The sequence below is a fragment of the Xyrauchen texanus genome, chromosome 30, assembly GCF_025860055.1.
Source record: "Xyrauchen texanus isolate HMW12.3.18 chromosome 30, RBS_HiC_50CHRs, whole genome shotgun sequence".
NCBI classification, from domain to species: Eukaryota; Metazoa; Chordata; class Actinopteri; order Cypriniformes; family Catostomidae; genus Xyrauchen; species Xyrauchen texanus.
The window spans coordinates 21,084,292-21,109,884 of NC_068305.1; the positions used below are offsets into that span (position 1 = coordinate 21,084,292).

Genomic DNA, 25,593 nt, shown 5'->3' on the forward strand with positions numbered 1-25,593 from the left:
CTAACTCAATTTATTGTAGATATACTTTGTAGATGTTATGTGTTAGAGAAAAAAAAAATCTTATTCCTTTTGTAGGCCATGTAGTATTTTTCTAATCGACTTTGTCTGGGGAACTACCTCCAGGAGGCAGGTTTTGTATGAAGTTATTTTTCTGTAGTCCATTTAGTCACAAACTGCTGAAGAAAAAAAAAGAGACAACTGAATGGTATACAACAGCAGAAGACCACGTCAGGTTCCACTTCTGTCAGCCAAGAACAGAAAGCGGAGGCTGCAGTGGCCTTACTGCCGGTGTACCTCAGCAGAAATCCAGATTTATTAGACCAGGCTATATTTTTTCCAGCCTTTTAACCACCCAGTTTTGGTGAGCCTCTGCTTACTGTTCTTTGCTGACAGAAATGGAACCCAACATGGTCTTCTACTGCTGTAGCCCATCCACCTCAAGGTTTGATATGTTGTACATTCAGAGATGCTCTTCTGCTCACTACACTTGTACGAGGTGATATCGTGGCCTCTGTCAGCTTGAACTTGTCTGGCCACTCACTTTTGACCGCTCTCATCAAGGTGTTATCACTGGATGGTTTTTTTATTTTGGCACCATTGAGTAAATTTTAGAGACTGTTACATGAAAATCCCAGGAGATCAGTAAATCTAATCATTCCAGTCGAAATCAAATTTTCCCCCAATTTTGATGGTTGTGAACATACTGAAGCTCCTGACCCATATGTGCATAATTTTATGCAGTGCACTGCTGCCACACGATTGGTTGATAATCTCAAGTTGCTGTGCACAGTTAGAATTTGATATATGCATGGATACATTTGCCATAAAAATGGAATTTACTGCTTTGAAACATGTGAATAATGCACTCGACCATTTCCAGTGTGACCCCAAAGAGCAATTGCCATTCACATTTTTTACTTTACTCATTTGATCAGAATGCCAAATGTTGACAATTACATTAAAATAAAAATGTTTTAGAGAAAACCACTCCACTCAAATTAAACTTGCAAGACGGCACTGTGGTAAGGTCATGCGACAAGGTCTCATATGGTTTAAAAAGCTTGTGGAATAATACCCATTTAGAAAAGGCAGTTAATAGTCAGAAGGTATGAAGTTGGCATTTCATTTCGCATGCCAGCCTCACATAAACTACACAAAATGGGGGATGTGAAGTAATTTTACTGGAGAGTGGACCACAATGGTTCACATAAATTTGAGGACACAAGGTGTTCTAGTAATGAGGAAACAATGTCCTGTAAACGACTCCCAATAGATACTGTACAAACAAACTAGGCCATTCACACAGTTCAACTAGCTCTTCAGACAAAACCCAATGCACTGCCATTCACACAAAAACTTGTGGCTGCAGATATGCTAGTAATTGCCATTTTTTTATTTCTTTTCAGAACTGGTACCTGCAGTTTAAGTGCAAATTAAAGCAAAACAAAAAAAGTAAAAGGAGACTGTGGTGACCTATGGGTCTGTCTCCCCAGTGCAGTCTAGGGGATGCAAAGACTACTGAAGTGGATATTTCCTGCTAGGCAACAACCAAGCTTGACAGCATGGCAAATATGTGCTAGATTATGTATTTGAAGCTGAACGTGCTGTCACAGGAGAGCCGCTTGCCTTTGCAACGGCCACACAGATCCTGCCGGTGAGGTCTTTTGGGGTCCACATGACGCGACGTTACAGAACATGTGCAGCGGGTCTTTTTACAAGTCTGAAAGAGATGAGTTGTTTTATGCTTGCTAGCTGGCTACTTTTACAGTTTTAAGACTTCGATAAGTTAGTCTGACAACCCAGGTAATAGAAAGGATAGTTTACCTGACAGGTTATGTCCTCAACACGGTATGGATTGAATGATTTCTGACATGTTCTGCAGAACTGCTTGAAATATACCTGTAAAAGGAGACAGTGCTGCTTCAATCACTTATAATCTTAAGTATCATAGATGCCCATGGAAAACAAAAAATGCATTTAAACAGCATTTAATCTGAAAGAGTGTCTAAGACCTTCAAATACCTTGTTTGTGCCTTGGACACACCACACATAAGCACTTTCCCAGCGCATGTTGCAGTCTTTGCAGTGATAGTAACCGTACTTCTGCTCCAAAAACTGCATGGGAGTTAAATGGGAGTAGATGTTAGGTGCCATATTGGTCTCAGTCGGGGACAGAAATTAAGGGCAGCTCAGGGCAAAATGACCCTGAAATTCCAAATGTGGGGACAAAATTTTTTTATAGAGATTATATTCCAATTCCAATATAGATATTATATTCCAATCCAGTCATAAACAAAATCACATTAAATATTAAGTTATAAAGACTTGACATTTAATTTTATGGGTAGGAGGAAATTCACAGTTACAGTAACTTGGGTTTCGAAAGAAAATGCCCTCATAAAATGTAATTAAAAGGCCCCTGAAAATCAAACCCAGGGGGGGAATTGTTGACCCTTTACTGGAGAAAAAAATAAAATAAAATTCAGACACTGGTCTGTCATGATTCACTTCCATTGAATCCATTTAGCAAACAAGACAGGATAGTACTTTAATATACAGGTGCATCTCAATTAGAATATGGAAAAGTAAAAAAAAATCTGTAATTTAATTTAAAAAGTGGAACTTTCAGATATTCTAGATTCATTACACAGTGAAATATTTCAAGACTTTTTTTTGTAGTAATCTTGATTACAGCTTAAAGCTCATGGAAATCAAAAATCCAGTATCTCAAAATATTATAATAAAGAAATGCATGTTAATTTATGCACCCAGTACTTGGTTGGGGCTCCTTTTGCACAAATTACTGCAAATAATTATTGCTCAGTGGTCAAAAGTCCTCTTTTCAGATGAACGTAAATTTTGCATTTAATTTGGAAATCAAGGTCCCAGAGTCTTGAGGAAGAGTGGAGAGGCACAGAATCAAAGTTGCTTGAAGTCCAGTGTGAAGTCTCCACAGTCAGTGATGAATTGGGATGCCATGTCATCTGCTGGTGTTAGTCCACTGTATTTTCTCAAGTCGAGAGTCAATGCAGCCGTCTACCAGGAGATTTAAGAGCACTTCATGCTTCCATCTGCTGACAAGCATTATGGAGATGCCGATTTCTTGTTCAAGCAGGACTTGGCACCTGCCCACGGTGCCAAAACTACTAGTAACTGGTTTGCAATCCATTGTATTACAGTACTTGATTTTGCCAGCCAACCCACCTGAACCCCATAGAGAATCTATGTAGTATTGTCAAGAGGAAAATGAGACGCCAGACCCAACAATAGTGTCGAGCTGAAGGCCGCTATCAAAGCAACCTAGGCTTCCATAACACCACAGCAGTGCCACAGGCTGATTGCCTCCATGCCACACTGCATTGATGCAGTAATTAGTGCAAAAGGAGCCCAGACCAAGCATTGAGTGCATAAATTAACACTTTTCAGAAGGTCGAAATTTCTGTATTATAAATACTTTATTCTAATATTTTGAGATACTGGATTTTTTATTTCCTTGAGATGCAAGACATAATCATCAAGATCAAGCATTTTTTTTTGTTGTAATATTTCACTTTAAGGAATCTACTAATTATATATATATATATATATAATCATATTTATTAATATGATGTGTACTGAGTTTGGTCTTTCAATATCACTGTATTAGTACAGTAAGCAACGTTAAGCGTTTTCTTATAACGGTTTTCTATGGGAAGAAAATGCTTAACGTGTAATTAAATGCGTTGCGTTCATATTTTGGACTCATCTTTTTTATACATAGTATGGTTTATTAATATGATGTGTACTGAGTTTGGTCTTTTAATATCACTGTATTAGTACAGTAAGCCACGTTAAGCGTTTTAGAATGTCCCGCAAACTCTACCCAAAGGAGCTCAAATGCAACAGACATAGAACTTGAAATATTGACGCACAAGAGGGCGCTCAACACTACGTGCACGCGCAAACGTCTGTCCGAGGACTTTGTGTGCAATCCAAGGAGCTCTAAAATAGGTGCAAACACACATATACATGTGCTCATCTAAAGGATTGGGATTCTCCTGAACACCTAATATTTTTGCATTTCGTAGTCTAATCCGTTCATTTCCAACGGCTCGTCATTTTTTACCAGAAACACATGTAGCCTACCACAGTGAAAGAAAACTAATAACGGTCCCGCTGTGTGCGCGTTCAAAGCATTTGTAAACAAAGTCAATGAACTTCTCCAATTGGATAAAAAAAAAAAGTTCGTGACATGAAGGTTAAACAACTCTTTTTTTTTTTTTCTCCTCTAGGCGAACCAAGAACTTCTCACCTGGAATCTTACTCGAGCCTTGGACTTCGATTCGTCTTGTCCAGTTTTCTCCAACTCGCTACGGTTTTCCTCATTCGTATCTGTCTGTTTGGGGTTTTCCTTCTCAGGACTAAGCGTGTTCTTGCTTTCCTTCGCGCCCTCTTTGGTCACGTCTCTCTCAGGACTCTCGATCTTCTCAGCGCCGTCCACCTTCACCGACACCTCAGGCTCCGTATCCTCCACCTCCTCCTTGAGGGATACTAGTCTCCTGGACGCGACAGGAGAATACACGGCTTGAGTTCGCGGGAACCGGACGCCTCCAGTGACCGGGCTCCCGGGTGTTTGGACCTCCTGCCGCCTCTGGCGCAGGGCCTCGCGCTTTCGCGCCAAAAGAGTGCGCGGACCCAGAGAGCACTGGACGGACGCGTCGGTCTTCGGGTTGACTTGCACGCCGATGTCTTTGGTGTTGGCTTTTCTCAGACGCGGGGTTAGGTTCGGGTTGATCTGAGACAGAATGGACTTCAGCTGCGCCCTGTGGTGGTTGTCCAAGTAGGTCTCAGACTCCCCGTAATTGGCGAAGTAAGCTTTCTGTCTCCAGCCCTTAAACTTAGGATATTTGTAGGAATAAGGGTTGTAAGAGGCGTAAATATAGTTGTCGACTGTCTCGTTACCATACGTAGCCATTTTTCGCTTAGCCAATTGTGGCAATGGACTGAAGCAGTTTAAGTAGGCAAAGGAAGGTAAATTATGGTCAGGTGCATAATTAGGTCAAATTAAGAGTTACCTGAAAAAATACGGAGGATGTAGCTGTGTCAAAACGAAGTAAGCTGTCTGTCAGCAGAAGCTAGGGCCGTTCACACCAAACGTGTTTTTGTGTCCGTCTAAACTGGGTTCTCCCTTTGTTTTTTGTGCAGCATTTTTAACATCATCTAACGTTCTTTAAAAGTTCTGTCAAAATTATGAAAGAACGTTCTTGCATTAACGTTAATAGAACATTCTTGCAACGTTTTCTGCTGTTGATAAATTTAAGCATAAAATTGTTATTCAAACATCGTTAGTGGAACGTTCTTTAAACGTTATTAAATTATAAAATAAAAACACCAAGTTCCACAGTTTTCCTGAACGTTCATATAACCAAGAATAAATGTTCTTTAAAAAAATTATATATATATATATATATATATGACCCTGCCACAGTCTGGCAGTTATATTACTATAGCCTATTACAAATATTTCTTGGAGAAAGAAAACAATATATAATATTAGATGCTTGTCATAAACATTTATTAATCTCGCAGGCATTTTCATATATTCTGATAAACGTATAACATTTTAATTTCGATTACAGAGAAGTTTTGCATGTTTGGTTATTATAAAGGGGGAGTTATCAGATGATCATACTTTTCTAGAATACACATCTATTTTATTGCCATAGTGCAGGCTCTTTGCTTCCTGTTTTGACCCTGGCATACTCTTGTAGGCTAGTCTTTGTTATTGTCATATTTTCTAAGCAATGTTTAACTCCATATATTTTCCGTTTTGTAACCAAAATAAAAATATATTGACTGTGGGTAAAGAAGTGCAATATAAGATGCAATAACACATGGGATGTGAACCAGTCATTGCATCATCTAGGTACATTAATGCAATCAAATAAGCATGTAATCCATTTACTGAGGTAATGGCAAGATTCATTTACAGATAGCAGCATCAGTCTATATTAATTGTTTATGATATGCATACTTCTGTGACACATTCAAAGTGTCTTTTAAGATAATCATAAATGGTGATTATAGACAAAGCATTGAATGCCATGGATCAATATAATCAATATTACTGATTATTCCATTATTTTGTAGAGGGGATGAAAATTAAAATTTTGGAGCAAAACTAAAAGTTAAAAATATATGTATATTAAAAGATGGCAGCATCATCATTTTATTTTTACATAGAGGTAGGTGTGTCTATTACTAAAACCTACCTAGGTTTTAGTAATATATTAAAAACTGGGGGCTGGTTTGTGTTTTTTGGACTCTTGAAAATCTGAAAAAATAGCTTCATACCATGTGCCCCACATTTGGTTTACCATCATTAAAAATGTGTTACATTGAACAATTTACGTGTGGAGCCACATTGAGAGCCCCATGTATCAGGGATTTAACCATATAGGGCCTTAAAGGATTAAGTCATAAATTAATTTATGTCTTATATTAAGACATAAAAAGGGAAGTTTGTGCTGAACCAGAATCAATAAGGATAGCCAGATATCTTTAATGATTCTAGAGCAATAAGCACTCCAACTTAGTAAAAATAGCACCAAAACACCCCATTTTTGGACTCGTACCATTGGCATATAGGGCAACAAAGGGTGCTGAACTCAACTGATTTTAATAATAGTCCTATTTCTGTGTTTAAAAACAAAATAATGATGCTGCCAACTTACTAAGATTATTTTTTTGATCTGTAGTTTATGAAAGAGATTATCACCTAGGTATATTGTGTCTTAACACCTGTAACCTTTTGAATTTGGTATTATAATTTATCCTGATGTCATTAATGCCATTGACTTGTAGTTGCATCTTTTCAATCTGCATGAACATCAAGTTTGCTTGGTAATATCTTGCTTGTGTGTTTAGATAATGATGGCTTGCCTTATCCTTAACTTTAATATTGCTGTGTGATGGCATGGCATTATATTTTTTGGCACATATTAGATAGAATGCTGTGATTGACTACTTAGAAATTCAACAGTGAGTGATGACATGAATTCTAATGTGAATGCATATCACACTGGTCAATTGTCAATAGTGAGTACCAAGTCAATTGTTTTTCCCCTTATACAAGAGTGGGGCTTCCAACAATATCCTGTGATTCTAGCATGATGACATTTGGGTCGCTCACTGTAACTGCACCATACGTTGAATCAAACGGTACATCTTCTTCCTTCATTCTTTTGTAGCCTATGTTTGTATCATCATCCTCCTCCTCCATTAGGTCCTGTTTATGTAATACCTCCTTCCTGTACATGCGGTAAGCCAGAATGAAGATGCCAGCCTCGGCTGCCTGGAAGAGCGCGTAGAGCAGTGGAAACATATACATGCCTCCCATCAGCTGGGGTGGAAATGCCAGCTTCAGGATGGCTGTGCAGAGCTGCACGTTCTGGCAGCCGGTCTCTAAAGACACTGTCCTTCGGCTGTTTGGAGGGAGATCGAAGAGCGTTGCCAGGCCATATCCCGCCGCATAGCCAGACATGGGCATGAGCACAGCCACCAGGTAGACTGAAGCAGGGATGGTGGCCAGCAGCTCCGGTCCCAGCATAGTTCCAGTCATGATGAAAAGCATCACCAGAGTTACCAGGAGAGACCACAAAGACACCTGGAGCAAATGCACAAAGCACATTTAAATACAGAAAACAAATACAAAAACAAATATTTGACCGTAATCACTTATGGTGTAATTGTTAGACACAACCCTGGTCAAGAGGAACCGATGAGACAATATTGTGGAACAAGACTGAGCTGGTAGCAGTTAGATGTAAAATGTTTGCATTAATAAAGCCACCATTAATGGCTGCACTGGGAACAATTCATGTGACACTTTTATTTATGATATTAGGAAATCATTCTGATTGGGGTGAGTGGAAAAGAGAGAGACACATGGTGACACAGTATCATGTAAACATGGCATACAGTGCATCCGGAAAGTATTCACAGCACTTCACTTTTTCCACATTTTGTTATGTTACAGCCTTATTCCAAAATGGATTAAATTAATAATTTTCCTCAAAATTCTACAAACAACACCCCATAATGACAACGTGAAAGAAGTTTGTTTGAAATCTTTGCAAATTTATTAAAAATAAAAAACGCATAAAAAATCACAAGTATTCACAGCCTTTGCCATGACACTCAAAATTGAGCTCAGGTGCATCCTGTTTCCACTGATCATCCTTGAGATGTTTCTACAACTTGATTGGAGTCCACCTGTGGTAAATTCAGTGGATTGGACATGATTTGGAAAGGCACAAACCTGTCTATATAAGGCCAAGAACCCGATGGTCACTCTGACAGAGCTCCATCTTTTCTCTTTGAAGAGAGAAAAACTTCCAGAAGAGCAACAACCATCTCTGCAGCTCTCCACCAATCAGGCCTGTATGGTAGAATGGCCAGACAGAGGCCACTCCTCAGTAAAAGGCGCACGACAGCCCACCTGGAGTTTGCCAAAAGGCACTTGAAGGACTCAGACTATGAGAAACAAAATTTTCTGGTCTGATGAAACAAAGATTAAAGTCTTTGGCCTGAATGGCAAGTGTCATGTCTGGAGGAAACCAGGCACCGCTCATCACCTGGCCAATACCATCCCTACACTGAAGCATGGTGGTGGCAGCATCATACTGTGGAGAGGTTTTTCAGCAGCAGGAACTGGGAGACTAGTCAGGAATGAGGGAAAGATGGAAACCTGCTCCAGAGCGCTCTGGACCTCAGACTGGGGTGAAGGTTCATCTTCCAACAGGACAATGACAAAGCACACAGCCAAGATAACAAAGGAGTGGCTACGGGACAACTCTGTGAATGTCCTTGAGTGGCCCAACCAGAGCCCAGACTTGAACCCGATTGAACATCTCTGGAGTGATCTGAAAATGGCTGTGCACCGACACTTCCCATACCAACCTGATGGATCTTGAGAGGTCCTGCAAAGAAGAATGGGAGAAACTACCCCAAAATAGGCATAGCTTATAGCATCATACACAAAAAGACTTGAGGCTGTAATTGGTGCCAAATGTGCTTCAACAAAGTATTGAGCAAAGGCTGTGAATACTTATGTACATGTGATTTTATTTTTTTATTTTTTATTCATTTCCAAACAGACTTCTTTCACGTTTATGGGGTATTGTTTGTAGAATTGAGGAAAATAATTAATTTAATCCATTTTGGAATAAGGCTGTAACATAACAAAATGTGGAAAAAGTGAAGCGCTGTGAATACTTTCTAGATGCACTGTGTATTAGAGGAGAAAAGAGGAAGTCATGAGACAGTGACAGTTCAGCAGCCCACATTTATCCACTCCACTTAATGTAACCCCCTCCAAAGCAACACTCTGTCACATACATTTCTACATCCTCTATTGCTTTATCACACTCTCTGTCACCCCCACCCGTCCTGCCTTACTCTCTCACAGTCGCCACTATGCCCTTACCAGGCTTTTCTTAGATAAGCTCAACTGAAAGTAGGAACCCATTTGCTCATGTGATGTCACCTTGCCCTGGGCAGTCCAGTCCTCTTTTACTGGCCAGCTATTGTGGACATTAATGGAATTGGAAAGAAAACATGTGCGGCCCATCACAACCAGTGATATTTGACATAAAAACCTAAAACATTTAATATACCTTTGGTTTTATTATGAAGCCATTCCATTCAAGGCCTACCAGAATATACTGACACCTACAAATCAACTTACATTTATTTTCTTTTTCTAATAATAAAATCGTAACGGTGCCTCGACATTTACACACCTGTGACACACAAAATTGAAACACTGTTAGAGAACTGATCAAAGTTTTTTATTTTTTACTTCTTTGAGTCACCTTAAGGATGATGTCGGCCACTCGAGTATATCTGTGTCTAAGCCAGACCCCGAGCCCGATGGGAATAAGTGTGCCGCAGAGGGTGAGAATGATTGCGCCGAAGGGCAGCAGGTTCACCACGGGCGTGTTGATCCAAGCACGGCTGTACATCCACAGACACAGCGGCATAAGCAGGAGTGCTAGGAGAGTGGATGAGATGGTCATGATGATACTGGAAAACAAAACCAACCAAAAGCAGCATATTACCACAGACAGTCAAGCAAAGTGAAATATAATTGTAATTTTGACTGACCTTTATTCAGGTATAATGAACTTCATTGGTAACACTTTGCAATAAGGTTCTATTTGTTAACAGTAATGCATTATGTAACATGAACTAACAATAAGCAAGACTTCTACAGCATTGGTTAATATTAGTTTTATGTATTCAGAAAACTATTGTTCATTGCTTGTTCATGTTAATCCATAATTTATTAACCAATGTGACATATAAAACATTTAATGTAAAAAAATTATATATGTTGAATTAAACCAAGATTAGGCCTTATAAATGCAGTAAAAGTGCTGTTCATTGCTAGTTCATGTTTACTTCCCCGCTAACAATTTTTTGTTTCCCAGAACACTCCAGAAATGTTAGCTATCTCAGATTGTTCCCTAAACAGACATTCAAGTGTTCTTTTTTGGTTAGCCAAGAGCGTTCCCTTAAATGTTCCCCTAACGTTCTCATAACCTCTATATTCTTGTATAAAAATAAGCACCGCACATAATATGGGGGAACACAAAAACTTAAAACGTTCTGGGAGGGTGGTTATAAAAGTAAAACCTAAAAAAAAAAAGGTTCTCATTAGGTTGTCCCTCAAAACAACCTCTCTGCAACGTTCTGAGAACGTTAGTTTATGGTTATTAAATATTTAAGCCTGAATAGGACGTTCCAAGAACGTTAGAAATTGGTTCCCAAAAAAATTACTAAACGGGAACTATATGCCATCGTTAGGGGAGCGTTCTGTGTTTGCTGGGTCAAGGTTAATTCAACCTTAATGTAAAGCGTTACCACTTAACTCACTACGCAGAACTTAGTAAGATGCTTTGACGAAACAGCCGATGTATTTATAGACCTAGTCATTATGCCGCAGTGTAAAAAGAAATGCATAAATAACTATTATTGGCACTCATCTCAACGCATTTTTATAAGAATGTTGCGTAAAAATTCAAAGCAACTTTTATTTTCTGGGTCTAATCTCACAATATCTTAAACATGAAATCTATTCTTTTTTTTTTCTTTCTTTCTTTTTTTTTTTTTTTTTTACAAATATCTCTGGAAGATCACCAATTGGATGTAGAGTTCATCTGAGAGCTACCTGAGGTTCATGTCTCCGTTGACCAACAGTGACATGATGTTGGAGAGGTTGCCCCCAGGGCAGCAGCCGCACAACAATACAGCCATAGCGGCCACATCGTTCAGGGAGAAGGCCAGAGCCAACAGGAAGGCTATCAAAGGCATGATGACAAACTGGCACACCAGCGCCAGCAGGGCTCCTATGGGCTTGCGAATGTGCTCGCCCAGCTGACTGATCTCCACCGTGCAGCCAAGCCCCAGCATAGTGAAGCACAGGACAAATCCAACAAACACGTTAATTCCGTGACTCAAGGGCGAATCCCAGAACGCGATTATCAGGTGAGTGGGCTCTTCGGATGGAGAGAATGGACCGGCCAGTAGCCCCGCTGGAGTGATGGCAGTCCTGAGGGTGTTGACCACCAAAGACAACGGCTCTTCTGTGGCGCGCAACCCAGCCATTGAAGGGCTCTCATGGAAGCTGGCATGATCCTCTGAGAATTTAACGGCATCTTCCGTGAAGTTAAGAAATCGTCTGAGCGCGGCAGTGGACGCGTCGGAGCTTGGCACGCTGGAGATCTCCATCGCGTCTCCGGGGGACTGCAGCTCTCCAAAGGATCCTTTGATCTCCGCTGGTGTTCCCTCCCTGAAATGAGATAAGCGTGCAGCAGCACAGTCCATTAGTGGCGCAAGATCATTATTATTTCTGTCACCAGGGACTGCAAAGACTGCAGGGGTCTCCAGCGCATTGAGCGCACGGTGGCACCGGGAGGGGTTTGCCAGTGTGGCGCACATCATGAAGAGCCATTTAGAGGCGCAATCCACACAGATTGGTTTAGAAGCTGACCAACCAAGAGAGATAAATAGAAACATGGAGTTTAGTTCGCCTCCTTACAGGCTGTGGAGTGGACACTTGTTTGGTAGCCTATTTAGTTGACAAACAATATGTTCACATTTATAACGTAGTTTTCATGAAAACTACACAGGCAATATTAGGCTATAATAAGATCATACAACAATTAGATTTAGTTTAAAATAGTTTAGACAAATTGCTTCTGGGACAGGTTGCTCTAGCTATGTAAGTTACAACTTATAGTTGTGGCGTAAATGAGCACTAAGTCACAATTTACGCACTAACTATTTGAGCGGAGTGCTCTCAGGTCTAACCTGCGAACGCACCTCTGCAGGTTCACTTATAAATCTTTTTTTTTTTAATTATTATTATTATTATCATTTATTTATTTTAAGAAACAAAGACGAATGCGATTAAATCATAATATAATACAAAATCACTTTCACATTGAACCTACAATTGAGTTATGTAATATGCTTTAGCACATAGGCGGAGCGTGTGTAAGGCAAAGAATTGGATGCGTTCAACAATGGGACAGGAGAGACTTTCATCCTTGAGTCTGCTGCATATTGAGAGTGACATAACCACAAAACTAAATAACGAGGACTTCATCAACGCATATGATGCCAGGTCTAAACGCAGGATTTTGCTGCATTAGGCAGTGTTTATTTATATTGGCTGATTATTATTTAGTACTGATTGCTTTTTTGCTAAAACATTTTTTTTGCTAACAGTTTGTAAACGTAGTCGCGTTAATAACAAATTAGTTAACGGGAGCGTTTATACTGGGACGTTTAAGTTGTTGCTAGGCGACACGTTGATTAAAACCTACAAAAATCGATTTAAATACATCAAGGGGAAGCGCACATCTTAGCCTTGCCCTGGAGTTGGTTCACCCTCCGCCTATGCTTTAGCATGCATTAGGCTAATTGTATTAACGAAACGAGACGCAATACAAACATAAATTCGATAATAACACAGTGGAAATTATTAGGCAGCATTAATTGTGGAACAAGAAGGAATTTATTTTAACTGGTGTTTTCTGTTCGTTTAAGCACAGACTAATTAAAGTAACAAACTGTTGTAGCCGTATTATGCAAGTAGAAATTAACTATGTTCAACTTTCTAGAGATAAATTATTATTGTCTTTTAAAAAATGAAGTATTATTATTATTATTATTATTATTGTTATTATGAAATGTATGACAGTCTTTATATCTTAATTTGTATTAGTTATTCTCCACCTTGTTGTAGATTAGCATGACAGCTAATGGTACCTGTGGAGGAAGTTGGAGACTGTAAATGTTTTGATTGGGGTGGTTATTTACGATTTATTTGACCACTTTATTTTAATTGCTTAATCGATTAGTTTGAAGTCAAATTTTAATTCAGAAAATGGTACCTTTTTCGTATATTTCACATACAAAATATATTTTATAGGCTATTAGGTCTTAATTAAAGGGATAGTTCACCCAAAAATGAAAAATCTCTTATGCCATCCCAGATGTGTGTGACTTTTTTTTAATCTGTTGAACACAAATAAAGATTTTTAGAAGAATATCTCAGCTCTTTAGGTCCTCACAATGCAAGCGGTAACAACATTTTGAAGCTCCAAAAAGACATTATAAAAGTAATCCATATGACTCTAATGGTTTAATCCATGTCTTCAGAAGAGATATGATAAGTGGGGCTTAGAAACAGGTCAATATTTAAGACCCTGCTCAGTAGGGGGCATTTGCATAAACAATTTGAATCACCAAAAACACAACATTTAGAAAGTGAAAGATAAAGTGGACAATGACTGAGCAGGGAGGAGAATTTCTTGTAAAAATGTTAAATATTGACACCCACATCTATCATATCGCTTCTGGAGTCATTGAATTAACCACTGGAGTAGTTAAATCACCGCAACGAAAAAATCAATGAACGTACGATGCAACTACAACTGTGTTAACTTAGCGGAAGTACTTCCCACACTTCACGCAAAACATCACAGGGTGTAGGAATAAGAAGGATAATATCACTTCTGAAGCTATGGATTAAACCACTAGAGATTTATGGATTATTATTTTATGTTGCCTTTATGTCCTATTTGGAGCTTCAGATTTCTGGGATCCATTCACTTGCATTGTATGGACCTACAGAGCTGAAATACTCTTCTAAAAATCTTCTGCAGATGAAAGAAAGTCAAACACATCAGGGATGGCATTATGGTGAGTAAATAAAGAGAGATTTTTCATTTTTGGGTGAATTATCCCTATAAAATTCTGTCTAATCAGAGTAAAGACCTCTTCAAAAAGAAAAACAAGCAACATCTCTATAGATACTGGAAAGAAATCAACATCTTATTTATTGACAAAATTACAATATCGAATTCCATTACAAATTTCTAAAAAGTAGCGATTTGTACTCTTTTCAGAAGCTCGTTCTTCAAAACAACTGAGGTTGTGTGCCCTGACGCTGGCCTCTCTCATTTCCCAGGCAACACCTCCTCCTTAACCATTAAGTTCACCAACCTGAGTGTGCTGACATCTCAAGACTTGAGAACCGTCCCACACCTGGAGGAGCTGCACCTGCCCGGCAAACAAACTAAGCTTCTTATCGGCAGATCTTCTAAAGAGCCTTCCTCACCTACACACCATAGACCTCACTGCGGGAGCTTCCCTCACGTGTTTTTCATTATGCTCCACTTCTTCACCTTGTGCTGAAAGACAACCGCATCTCCAGCATCCACCCAGACCGGTTGCCCTACAACAGAAATCTCACTGGGTTGGACTTGTCAGGAAAGCATCTTCCACAATTCCCAATGGCCCAATTCCAGAGTCTGAGCCAACTAAATGTTCTGTATCTCTTGCAGAATAAACTTGAGGAGCTTCCAGTTGGGTGGAATTAGATATCAATACCAGTTGGGTGGAGTTGAACTTTAACCCATGGGATTGTGATGCTAAAATAGAGTACCTGTTGGAAGAAACTGAGCATGGAATCCCTAGAGTCAGAGCACAAATGTACTTCACCATAAAACCTGAAAGATTGTGCCCCAAAAGAAATGGGCCTGCTTGAGTGAGAGATATCTGAAGTGAAAATCGAAATTAAGGAAAATGCATTGAAAAAGAGTTGAAAGTGGAAAAGTGGACTCAACTATATTGATTGTTTATGCTCAAAACTTATTATAAGAATTGGTTTTCTTGTGAATGTTTGCCAGGTAATATACATTGCAAATTAATATATAATAAAATACTTCAGCTTGAAATGTAATTGTTTTATTGGCAATGACATCTATAAGCCTTTCAAAGGTTAATCTTCTTCAAAACTGTAAACACAGTGTCTCAGTGGTGCTATAAATATTCTTTAGTATGTTTTGAACAATGCACTTTGACCCCATGTGAGGCTTAAGTTGGGGGCGGGACTATCTAACTGGGCAAGTAGGAATAGCTGCAGGGTGGATATCTCAAAAATGAGGTGGAATTTCCATGAGGGCAGGGTTACTCCAAAAGGGGGATGTGCCAATTCTAAAGGGGGTGACACCTCCACACGCAGTTAGGTTTAGGACAAGGTTTAGGCTAGGAGCTTCCCGCCCCTATTGTAAATCTGTCTGCAGCTATAACCTTCTCAACAAGGGGCGCATTCAGAAAGCTGTTCTGAAACAGTTTCTTTTTTGCAATTCCGTTCGGTGGTGCAAGTGTCGCAGAAATGATGTACTTCAGCTTTAAGAAAATTGTTAACAGCACACAATTGTGACAAATGGCCCGAGTATTTCTTAAATATTTGAAAGCACATGGCGAAATTGGGGCCTTCTAATGCTTCTAAAGTATAGCTTGTTTCATGATTATAATAAATCCACTTTGAACACTTGAGATGGTTTGAGATTTTGAACCAAAATCTCCAAACAAATTAAAGGACAACTACAGCCTCAAATAAAAAATATGCCAATGGCCAGCAGTCATGTCCTCTGACATCGAAGATCTTGACAAATCAATAAACTATGACAGACCACAAACCATTTTTCACCTTTTATTTGAAATGTGATTTTAACGCAGGGGAAACCGAGCATCATGTTTGTGGAGATATAAAAGTCTTTACCAAAAAAAACAAAAACTAAATAAAATCCACAAAATGGCATGTCCTGTTTTTATGACCACACTAGCCTCAAGCATCCCACCAACTCTATATCTCACCACACTGAGGCATCTCACCATTTAATAAATAAGCCTCTTATCAGAGCATAGTATTTAGTAATAAATATCCAGGGATTATTATAATGTACTTCTGTTACAAAAAGCAAATATAAACGTTATCAAAGCAATGTACATAAATCAAACAAAAATTGAGCAAGAAATGCAAAAAAAAAACCCCTGAAGTAAATAATATTGGCAAAATAAAGCAATTGGCACAAACAAACAAACAGTTGTAGCAATCACAGAATCTGATAAATTATAGGCACTATTCTTTTTTTTTTTTACAAACTTGCACAATCTCAAGTGTATACTTGTGTGCAGCGATATGTCATTCCCATATGTTTAAGTGGCACTGCCATTCAATTGCCATTATTTCTTGGCCATTCATCAATGGGGAGGATGACAACAAATTACTTGACCAGAAGTTTTCCCAAATTAATTGTACAAAACCACTACACTTTACCCACATAACATCTTTTATGACCCTTGCCACTGAGACAATATCACTGGGACATCAATCGATGGACTATTGAACACAATTTGACAATAACAACAGTTTACCCAATTTAGTTGTTCTCAAGCCTGTATATAAGTTGGGACATACAATCACAAATTGTCCTTTAACTTCTTACTGATACCTGTCTCAGCCTCATGACTGTCTCCTTGAGAAAAAGCATAATTCCTACTGTTTATTCACGGGCTCAAACTAAACACATTTGTGCACAAATTCTGAAATGTATCCAACATTGTTCAGACATCAAAAATGCTTTGGAAACTTAGCTTTGCAGTTGAGGTTCAACAATGACATTTAGACAGAAAAAAAAAAGCATACTGTAAATACATTTATGCTCATTAAACATATTTATAGACTAAATACTGTGTGAATACTCTTTGAAAGTAACATTAAATAATTATTTCAAATAAATAATAAGTCACACAGATATGAAAGACATTCTGACAGAATGCAATTGCCAAGGTAATGACTTTGTATCACCATAAAAACCATGACTTGAGTTTCAAGAGCACAATGTTCAGATGAATTTGCAACATAAGAACAAGGGATTGCCACTAATCTGTATAGAGAAAATAAATGATTCATTTTGTCTCATTTATTTAGTGGTGGGTTGGGATAGTTTGCATTAGCAAACTGGATTGTAGAGTCTGAGCCATTTGCAGGTGCTGTTTGGTAAGCGAGGGCGCCCTCGAGTGGCTGAATCCCATTCAGTGGTGTCCAGTCTGCCTTCCACATCTACCTAATGTCAACTGAAATAGGGTATAATCGTTTGTTTGGAAGAATGAGTCTCATATTTCTGGGGGTTATAGTCGTATCTCAATAAAGTGCCACATTGTACTGAAATCCTATTTGTGCTGTTGGTTCTGGGCATGCTCAGTAGCAGCCCTCTCTCCACGTCTCGTCTCGGATACCACTGTACGTTCTTGGAGCTGGCAGAGACCTGCGGGACAAATGGCTTATTTAGTGAACACTTCACATACATTTACTATTTACATAATCAAATAGATTCTTATTCTGTAAGAGGTCATTATAATATTATTTAAAAGGACTTGTTCACCTTAACATTTTCATAATTTACTCACCTTTATGTCTTTCCAAACCGGTATCACTTTCTAATGCTGAACACAAAATGAGATGTTTTAATGAAATTTAATTTCAGACTGTATTCTCAATACAATAGAAGGGCTGTGGCCATTGAGATGTAAATATCTGTTATTTCTCTTGTATGCCTTCAAAAGACACAAGCTGCATGGACTACTTTTATGATATTTTGGGTCCCCTTTGACATTATAAAGTGAAGCACTGTCCACTGCCATTGTATTGAAAAGATGGACTGTATTCTCTTTTTGTGGCTCGCAAAAGGAATGAAGTCATACAGGTTTGGAACGACATGAGGGTGAATAAATAATGACAGAATTTTTATTTTGGGTGAAGCAGTCTTTTAATTAAGCAACAAATATATATAACCTATAAAATAAACAATATAAATGACATCAGTTGAACTGAGGTTGGATACATGTGGGAGAGAAAGTGTTATCCTGTGTGTACCTGCGCACAGGCTGGACCAGTTTGCTGCGAGGCACTGGTAAACCCCCTCCTGTGCTAGCAGAGGGGCGGGGCAGGCCACTGCGAGGTGGGGCCATAGAACGTGTGGGTGTGGCTGTGCCTGAACCATGATTAGACATAACCTTCATGGGCTGTCGGAGAGCCAGGGGAGATGGGGCAGTGGGAGTCCGCAACTTACTGGACGAGGGCACTACAGACCGCAAGAAAAACAGATGAAATAAGAAGTTAGGGACAGGAATGAATTTACATTATAATTTGAAATTAAACATTACAGACATTTCATAAGAAATACTGATGCATATTACAGACTGAATAAAGAACCCAGAAGTGCTTTTATTCAGTAGTTTGTCTTCCATCTGTAGACTTCTTGATGCAAGCCATTCAAAGGATCACAATCAAGGGTTAATGGGAATAGGGTTATAATGGCAAACAAAATAACAACAACAAAAGTCTTTTGATCACTATGTGATGCAACCCTGAAAACCAAACCAATGCAATTAAACAACTACAATTCATTTCATGAAGATACATTTTAAATACATCACCACAATGAAATAAACACGGTACCAAGTAACATGTAGAGGAACTTTACCATTATGAATGCACCACGTTCACAGACCACAACAAAGTGTTCACTTGCATTAATGACAATCAACACAAAGCTGATATAAAAACTCAAACACAATAGATAAATGAACAAAGAATAGATGGATGAAAACAGACTTGATCAACTTGTCTTGTTTACAGTAATTTTCCAAAATAAGTAAAACAAATAAATAAATAAAAATACGGCCCCCTGTAAATAAAAAATAACTCAAAATCAAAGTACAAACATAATCCATCGGTCACGCACAACATGGAAATATCACAATAATGAAAACTGCGTTATTAGTGTTTACTCACTGAAATCTCCTTCCTCTCCAAAGCAACACGAGAGAGGAACTGGGTAAAAGATGGAAAAGAGAGGTTCACTTCGTTGATCAGTTCATAGTCGAAAAGTTGAAAAGCCCAGGACTTGTGCCATCATGTATTTCTTTTCATAGAAGTGCTCACAACATTTGCAAACCATTCATTTAATTAATACAAACAAATAAATAAATAGTCTGGAGGAAATAAGCAGCAGGAGCCGGATTCACAAAAAATGTTCTTCAGAAACAAAAAGAAGAACATTCTTAGGATAAACTAAGAACTTTGTAAGAATTTTCCTAAGTGCAATCTTTGAAACATTTTTAAGTTCTCAAATATTCTCTTAAGAATGTCTTACAGTGGGTACGGAAAGTATTCAGACCCCCTTACATTTTTCACTCTTTGTTATATTGCAGCCATTTGCTAAAATCATTTAAGTTCATTTTTTTTTTCCTCATTATTGTACACACAGCACCCCATATTGACAGAAAAACACAGAATTGTTGACATTTTTGCACATTTGTTAAAAAAGAAAAACTGAAATATCACATGGTCCTAAGTATTCAGACCCTTTGCTGTGACACTCATATATTTAACTCAGGTGCTGTCCATTTCTTCTGATCATCCTTGAGATGGTTCTACACCTTCAATTGAGTCCAGCTGTGTTTGATTATACTGATTGGATTTGATTAGGAAAGCCACACACCTGTCTATATAAGACCTTACAGCTCACAGTGCATGTCAGAGCAAATGAGAATCATGAGGTCAAAGGAACTGCCTGAAGAGCTCAGAGACAGAATTGTGGCAAGGCACAGATCTGGCCAAAAATTTTCTGCTGCCCTTAAGGTTCATAAGAGCACAGTGGCCTCCATAATCCTTAAATGGAAGACGTTTGGGACGACCAGAACCCTTCCTAGAGCTGGCCGTCCGGCAAAACTGAGCTATCGGGGGAGAAGAGCCTTGGTGAGAGAGGTAAAGAAGAACCCAAAGATCACTGTGGCTGAGCTCCAGAGATGCAGTCGGGAGATGGGAGAAAGTTGTAGTAAGTCAACCATCACTGCAGCCATCCACCAGTCGGGGCTTTATGGCAGAGTGGCCCGATGGAAGCCTCTCCTCAGTGCAAGACACATGAAAGCCCGCATGGAGTTTGCTAAAAAACACCTGAAGGACTTCAAGATGGTGATAAATAAGATTCTCTGGTCTGATGAGTCCAAGATAGAACTTTTTGGCCTTAATTCTAAGGGGTATGTGTGGAGAAAACCAGGCACTGCTCATCACCTGTCCAATATAGTCTCAACAGTGAAGCATGGTGGTGGCAGCATCATGCTGTGGGGGTGTTTTCCAGCTGCAGGGACAGGACGACTGGTTGCAATCGAGGGAAAGATGAATGCGGCCAAGTACAGGGATATCCTGGACGAAAACCTTCTCCAGAGTGCTCTGGACCTCAGACTGGGCCGAAGGTTCACCTTCCAACAAGACAATGACCCTAAGCACACCGCTAAAATAACAAAGGAGTGGCTTCACAACAACTCTGTGACTGTTCTTGAATGGCCCAGCCAGAGCCCTGACTTAAACCCAATTGAGCATCTCTGGAGAGACCTGAAAATGGCTGTCCACCAACGTTTACCATCCAACCTGACAGAACTGGAGAGGATCTGCAAAGAGGAATGGCAGAGGATACCCAAATCCAGATGTGAAAAACTTGTTGCATCTTTCCCAAAAAGACTCATGGCTGTATTAGATCAAAAGGGTGCTTTTACTAAATACTGAACAAAGGGTCTGAATACTTAGGACCATGTGATATTTCAGTTTTTCCTTTTTAATAAATGTGCAAAAATGTCAACAATTCTGTGTTTTTCTGTCAATATGGGGTGCTGTGTGTACAATAATGAGGAAAAAAAATGAACTTAAATGATTTTAGCAAATGGCTGCAATATAACAAAGAGTGAAAAATTTAAGGGGGTCTGAATACTTTCCGTACCCACTGTATATTTTCTTAAGAATAAAATGACAGACTTTGACATTGTCTGATTAAACAAGCCTGCTCATGAGATTGCCTTGTCTATTACAACACATGGCAAATAGTGACAATAAATTAATCATCTGTAAAAAAATAAAAAATAGGTAAAGTAGAAAGCACCTTGCAATATGTTTTTTTTTATGTAAAGTGCTTGAGATGTGTCAGTTAAACAATTTGACCATTTTTAATTTCAAGCAATAAATAAATTAAGAAAAAAAACACACATTAAGAAGCTTCAAAACAATATTTACTGTTTGAATTTCATGATAACACTGACATGATCTGAAAGCTAAAAATGAAAATAACAAAACACAAAACAGTCAAAAACATGTTTTGGTCTAAAATCACATTTCTACACAAACAGCACATTCACTCAAGATTATAGAATGCGACGCATTTGAAAAAAATGCATTAAAATATCTTATCTATATGGATATAAGACAACTGTGAGGTTATCCTAACTTTAAGATGTTATTTACAATGATTTTTAAGAACTTTGTTCCTTGGTAGGAACAAATGTTTTCTGGTAGGGTTGTTGAAGCTTATAATGCTTGTCATGCTTGTTTTAATTGAACATTACTCATGTGCTAACTGATCGCGATGTATCTACATCGTCCAGTGAAGTTACTGAAACATGTTTACTAATATGTATGACTTCATGAATGATCATATTAAAATAAGCTGGTAACTGGTGATGGTTTGTCATCAATGTAAAAGCACTTTGAGTGTAGTGTCAGAAAAGTGTTATAAGTGTAAAATTCATTCATTCATTCATTCATTCAAAATATGTAAAGACAAGTGTTGTTTGTCTTTGTCAAAGCAAGTAATATTTCGGGTTTAAATATTTAATAGAATAAATATCAATATCATAATTGATATTTCATAATATCAACATGAAAATAGAACAAATGAATCTGGCTCAGAGTATCTCCCAGTCATGTCCACACACAGGTGCTGTCCAGGTATCCTCAAATCATGCGATTCATCCACCAGAAGAGCAAAGCTGAAACAACTGACCCAAAGTGTTCTTCTGCAAAATGCTTGAAATTGTAAGTTTCAACCACAGATGTCGCTAGAGAGCACAAAGTTTCAAAGTGCAGCTCTAAGTTCGAAATTCAGACAAAAATAATAATTAAGAAGAATTTTCTTCTTGAGAAAGTTTTGTGAATCTGGACCTAAGTGCACCATTTTCAAAAGTGTTCAAAGGATCACTGTAAAACCCTGTACACAAATGCAGCAAATGTATTGCTTGAAGTGGCTAATCTCTGTACTTTGAAGTCGCTCGTGACCATTCCTACTGCTGTCGGACTAACGTTAAAGTCTCAAGTCTCTGCATGTGTCTATGAAAATCATGTAAATTCGCTTCCCAGATATGTATGCCTTTCTTTCTTCTTCAGAACACAAATTAAGATTTTTAGAAGAATATTTCAGCTCTGTAGGTCCATTAAATGTAAGTGAATGGGTGCCAAAATGTTGAAACTTCAAAATCCACATAAAGGGAGTATAAAAGCAATCAATAGGACTCCAGTGTTTAAATCCATACCTACAGAAGTGATATGATGGGTGTGGGTGGTCCGGACCTGGACTGAGGTCCGCTAATTAGTGACCTCTGCTTTAAGGCATCTAAACAGCATCATTATCTTTACAATACTGCAAAGAAACTGATACAATACCTTTAAATCTAAAATATACAACACAATAATCAAATCCACAACTGTTGAACAATACTGCACAAAAACAACTCTAGAGTCAGTCCTGAAACTCACACAGAGGTCACTTGCGTCTGTGTACTGCAGATGCGAGAGAGATAAATGCGAGCTCCTTGCCGAAAGCACATCCTCTTTCAGAAGCCAAACGTTATACTATAATGGGCAAACTAAACGTCATCAATCGCAGTTCACTTCCGCAATTTAGAGTGCAAATCGAGTGCACCAGTCAGCTTCGGGAAGTAAAATTCCCATTCGTTTTCTCCATGGAGAGTATGATGTTTAAACCTTTCAAGACAGACCTAAAAATTTTATGCAATGATCCATGCTTCTATAGAAGAAACTTTGTGCAGTCTGTCATTTCAAATTCATTTTTAAAAACTTTGTGATTAATTATTGAATACCCTTAAGTACAACACTACCATTACAAACAATGAAAAGGTGTTCAGTCAGTTCAGAAAACAGCTTTCACACAAACCAAACCAAACCCTGACATCAAATGGTCTTGGGTCCATCCTAAAAACCCTTCCAAGAATATCTAGTATCATTCTCCTTATGCTCTAAACATATGAATAGGCCATAAAGCATAAATGGATGTGTTTAGCCGTGTCTGGATGACCCACTCATTACCTCGTAGAGACGTAGGGCTCTGCAATCTCTCTTTTGGTTTTGGTGAGGAGTGAGCAGGAGCGGAGAGCCTATGGTGAGCCGCTGAGATAATAGAGAAGCAAAAATTACGTGTTGATCCAGGCTCACTCAGCAATCACCTCCACCTGCAGCCCTCCAACACTTAACCTCCAACCAGAACTGATCCAGAACAAGTATTAATCTAAAAATGTAGCATGTGCTAAGGCAAAGATAGTCAGCCAGAGTCAGGCAGAGACAGCCATTCTTGATATCACCACTTCAAAACAGCCATTAGAGGGAGCCACAGCAAAGAAAACTAAAAATTTGACCCCAGGTGAAGGGAAGACAGAAGGCAGCACTAAGCAAAGAGAGCATCTAACTACATCCAGACAACCAGCACCCCAGCCAAAGTGGCTGGGAAAGACAGAGGCAGAGAGAGGAGAAGGGAAGAGCATGCTGAGCTAGGACAGAAATAAAACAAGACTGTCCATGTTAATGGGGAGAATTCTATATGCTTAAACTCTGGAATAGTGCTTACATTCAAAGACACAATGTGTTAAATCACTTAAGCAGGCCAAAGGGAGTCTTGGCCTGTGATGTGTAAAGATTAATGCCAGCCTTTACCCTTGGACACTGAATGCATCGTTACTTATCAAACATTCCTTTATGGTGATTATAAGAGAGGGACTACACCCTTTAAAGAGACTTGGATAGGATGAGGTGATCATTGACAAGAAGGTCTCATTGGTCTCAATGGATAAAAGGATTTTGTATGCCGTCATGGAATTTCCTTCAGTGAGGATGATCACACGAGCGTGCATATGATGACTAATCTTAAAGGATTTTATCATACAAAGGAAATTTATAAACTATGACCTTGTGTCACTTTAAATATGCCTTCAAGATCCAACATCTGAAGCGTTCCTAAAAAATGTACAAGAGTTTTGTCTGTAAAACAAGTCAGGTTAGTGAAAAAGCCAAGATGCCAAAATAAATAAATCTAATTAAAATAATTTAAGAGAGAAAGTGAAAATATAAAAGTCTCATTCGGCCTGCCAAGACACCAAAGGTGCAATAAGAGTGTGAATGTGTGTCAAAGCATAGAATCCCAAATCAGGAAAAGTGAGTTATTTCTGAACATTTGTGAACAAAATAACATTTATTATAAACATCACACACAATGGAATTCAATGAATGGTGTGTGTGTGTGTGTGTGTGTGTGTGTGTGTGTGTGTGTGCATCTTCTAAAATACTGTGAATGTGAAGGTAGTTGATAGGTCGACCGTTACATCGGTATTTACAGTAAGTAGATTTTTCAAACCATTGGCAAAAATATCTATGGCCATAATTGTTAATTGTTTTTAAAATGATTATTGCTCCATGGCCGGCACTGGAGGGTTCTACAGTGTAACCGTGGTCTCTTGCCTCTGGATCGAGGATGTCCAATTTGTTACAGTAAGGTTATAAAAAAAATTAACAGTCCGAAGAGGTTTTGTTGTTCAGTAGATAAAATCTAATAATTCTTTCATATTAATGTTCATGTTGATTTTGACAGACATTGTGCATAGAGAAAAGGACACAGGTCTGTTTATATATAATCCCAGATTACTGGACAATCATGAAGCGCAATCTCTGATGATCAACTATTCATGAACTTTTGTTGATTAATTATTGATCAAATAGTATTTATTAGCCCATATTACAATGTTTACTTATCGTGTTTATATTGTAAAAAATTTTGGGAGCACAGACATTTCAAAATAAAAGCCCCCTGTAAATGTCTGGTTTGTTCATAGTAAAAGGTCCTATGCACCAAATCACACATACATATATATATTTATTTATTTATTTATTTTTTATTATTATTTTTTTTTGCACAATAGTGCTGAGCGATATGCAAGAAATACGTTCATGTGATACATGATTACATCGTCAACCCCCCTGCCCCTTCTACCAAGGGTGTATGTATTATTTTTGCTTAGTTGATTTTGCTTCAAAAATTAAACTCATTGAAACATGAAAAACTTAAACCAAAGATA

General features: G+C 38.5%; 3 protein-coding genes and 1 pseudogene across 7 annotated transcripts in view; 1 reads left to right on the forward strand and 3 right to left on the reverse strand.

The window, feature by feature from the left end:
- Nucleotides 1–1,426: 1,426 nt before the first annotated feature.
- zar1 (zygote arrest 1) lies at nt 1,427–5,067 on the reverse strand. Its single transcript, XM_052098093.1, has 4 exons — nt 4,292–5,067; nt 2,023–2,115; nt 1,825–1,899; nt 1,427–1,720 (listed from the first exon to the last, which is right to left on the reverse strand). The coding sequence occupies exons 1-4, from the start codon at nt 4,952–4,954 to the stop codon at nt 1,577–1,579; spliced, it is 975 nt and encodes a 324-aa protein (XP_051954053.1). The 5' UTR covers nt 4,955–5,067; the 3' UTR covers nt 1,427–1,576.
- Nucleotides 5,068–7,058: 1,991 nt separating this feature from the next.
- Nucleotides 7,059–11,469, reverse strand: slc10a4 (solute carrier family 10 member 4). Its single transcript, XM_052098096.1, has 3 exons — nt 11,213–11,469; nt 9,855–10,065; nt 7,059–7,645 (listed from the first exon to the last, which is right to left on the reverse strand). Exons 1-3 carry the CDS (start codon nt 11,452–11,454, stop codon nt 7,106–7,108), a joined length of 993 nt encoding a protein of 330 aa, XP_051954056.1. The 5' UTR covers nt 11,455–11,469; the 3' UTR covers nt 7,059–7,105.
- Nucleotides 11,470–12,569: 1,100 nt separating this feature from the next.
- Nucleotides 12,570–14,933, forward strand: LOC127623914 (phospholipase A2 inhibitor-like; annotated as a pseudogene).
- Nucleotides 14,934–16,049: 1,116 nt separating this feature from the next.
- LOC127623668 (SLAIN motif-containing protein 2-like) overlaps nt 16,050–25,593 on the reverse strand; it is a 35,625-nt gene continuing 26,081 nt past the window's right edge. For 2 of the 5 annotated variants that reach the window (XM_052098088.1, XM_052098089.1), the window contains exons 7-9: nt 23,558–23,638; nt 18,278–18,485; nt 16,050–17,669 (exon numbers count right to left, since the gene is read on the reverse strand). In XM_052098088.1, the coding sequence (XP_051954048.1) occupies nt 17,603–17,669; nt 18,278–18,485; nt 23,558–23,638 (356 nt within the window). In that variant the 3' untranslated portion in view covers nt 16,050–17,602. Of the gene's footprint in view, nt 17,670–18,277; nt 18,486–19,198; nt 19,238–23,557; nt 23,639–25,593 lie in introns of all 5 variants that reach the window. The other 3 variants (XM_052098091.1, XM_052098092.1, XM_052098090.1) reach the window with 2 other exon arrangements.

Bases quoted from the DNA above. Each gene is read 5' to 3' on its own strand.
- zar1 (XM_052098093.1), bottom strand. From the start codon at position 4,954: ATGGCTACGTATGGTAACGAGACAGTCGACAACTATATTTACGCCTCT. The intron at 2,116-4,291 runs GTGAGAAGTTCT...ACTCCCATGCAG, and splicing joins AGGCTCGAGTAAGATTCCAG to TTTTTGGAGCAGAAGTACGG. The intron at 1,721-1,824 runs GTAAACTATCCT...CATCTCTTTCAG, and splicing joins TTGAGGACATAACCTGTCAG to ACTTGTAAAAAGACCCGCTG.
- slc10a4 (XM_052098096.1), bottom strand. From the start codon at position 11,454: ATGCTGGGGCTTGGCTGCACGGTGGAGATCAGTCAGCTGGGCGAGCAC. The intron at 10,066-11,212 runs GTAGCTCTCAGA...TTTGTTTTCCAG, and splicing joins AACGGAGACATGAACCTCAG to TATCATCATGACCATCTCAT. The intron at 7,646-9,854 runs GTGACTCAAAGA...CATTTGCTCCAG, and splicing joins TGGCCGACATCATCCTTAAG to GTGTCTTTGTGGTCTCTCCT.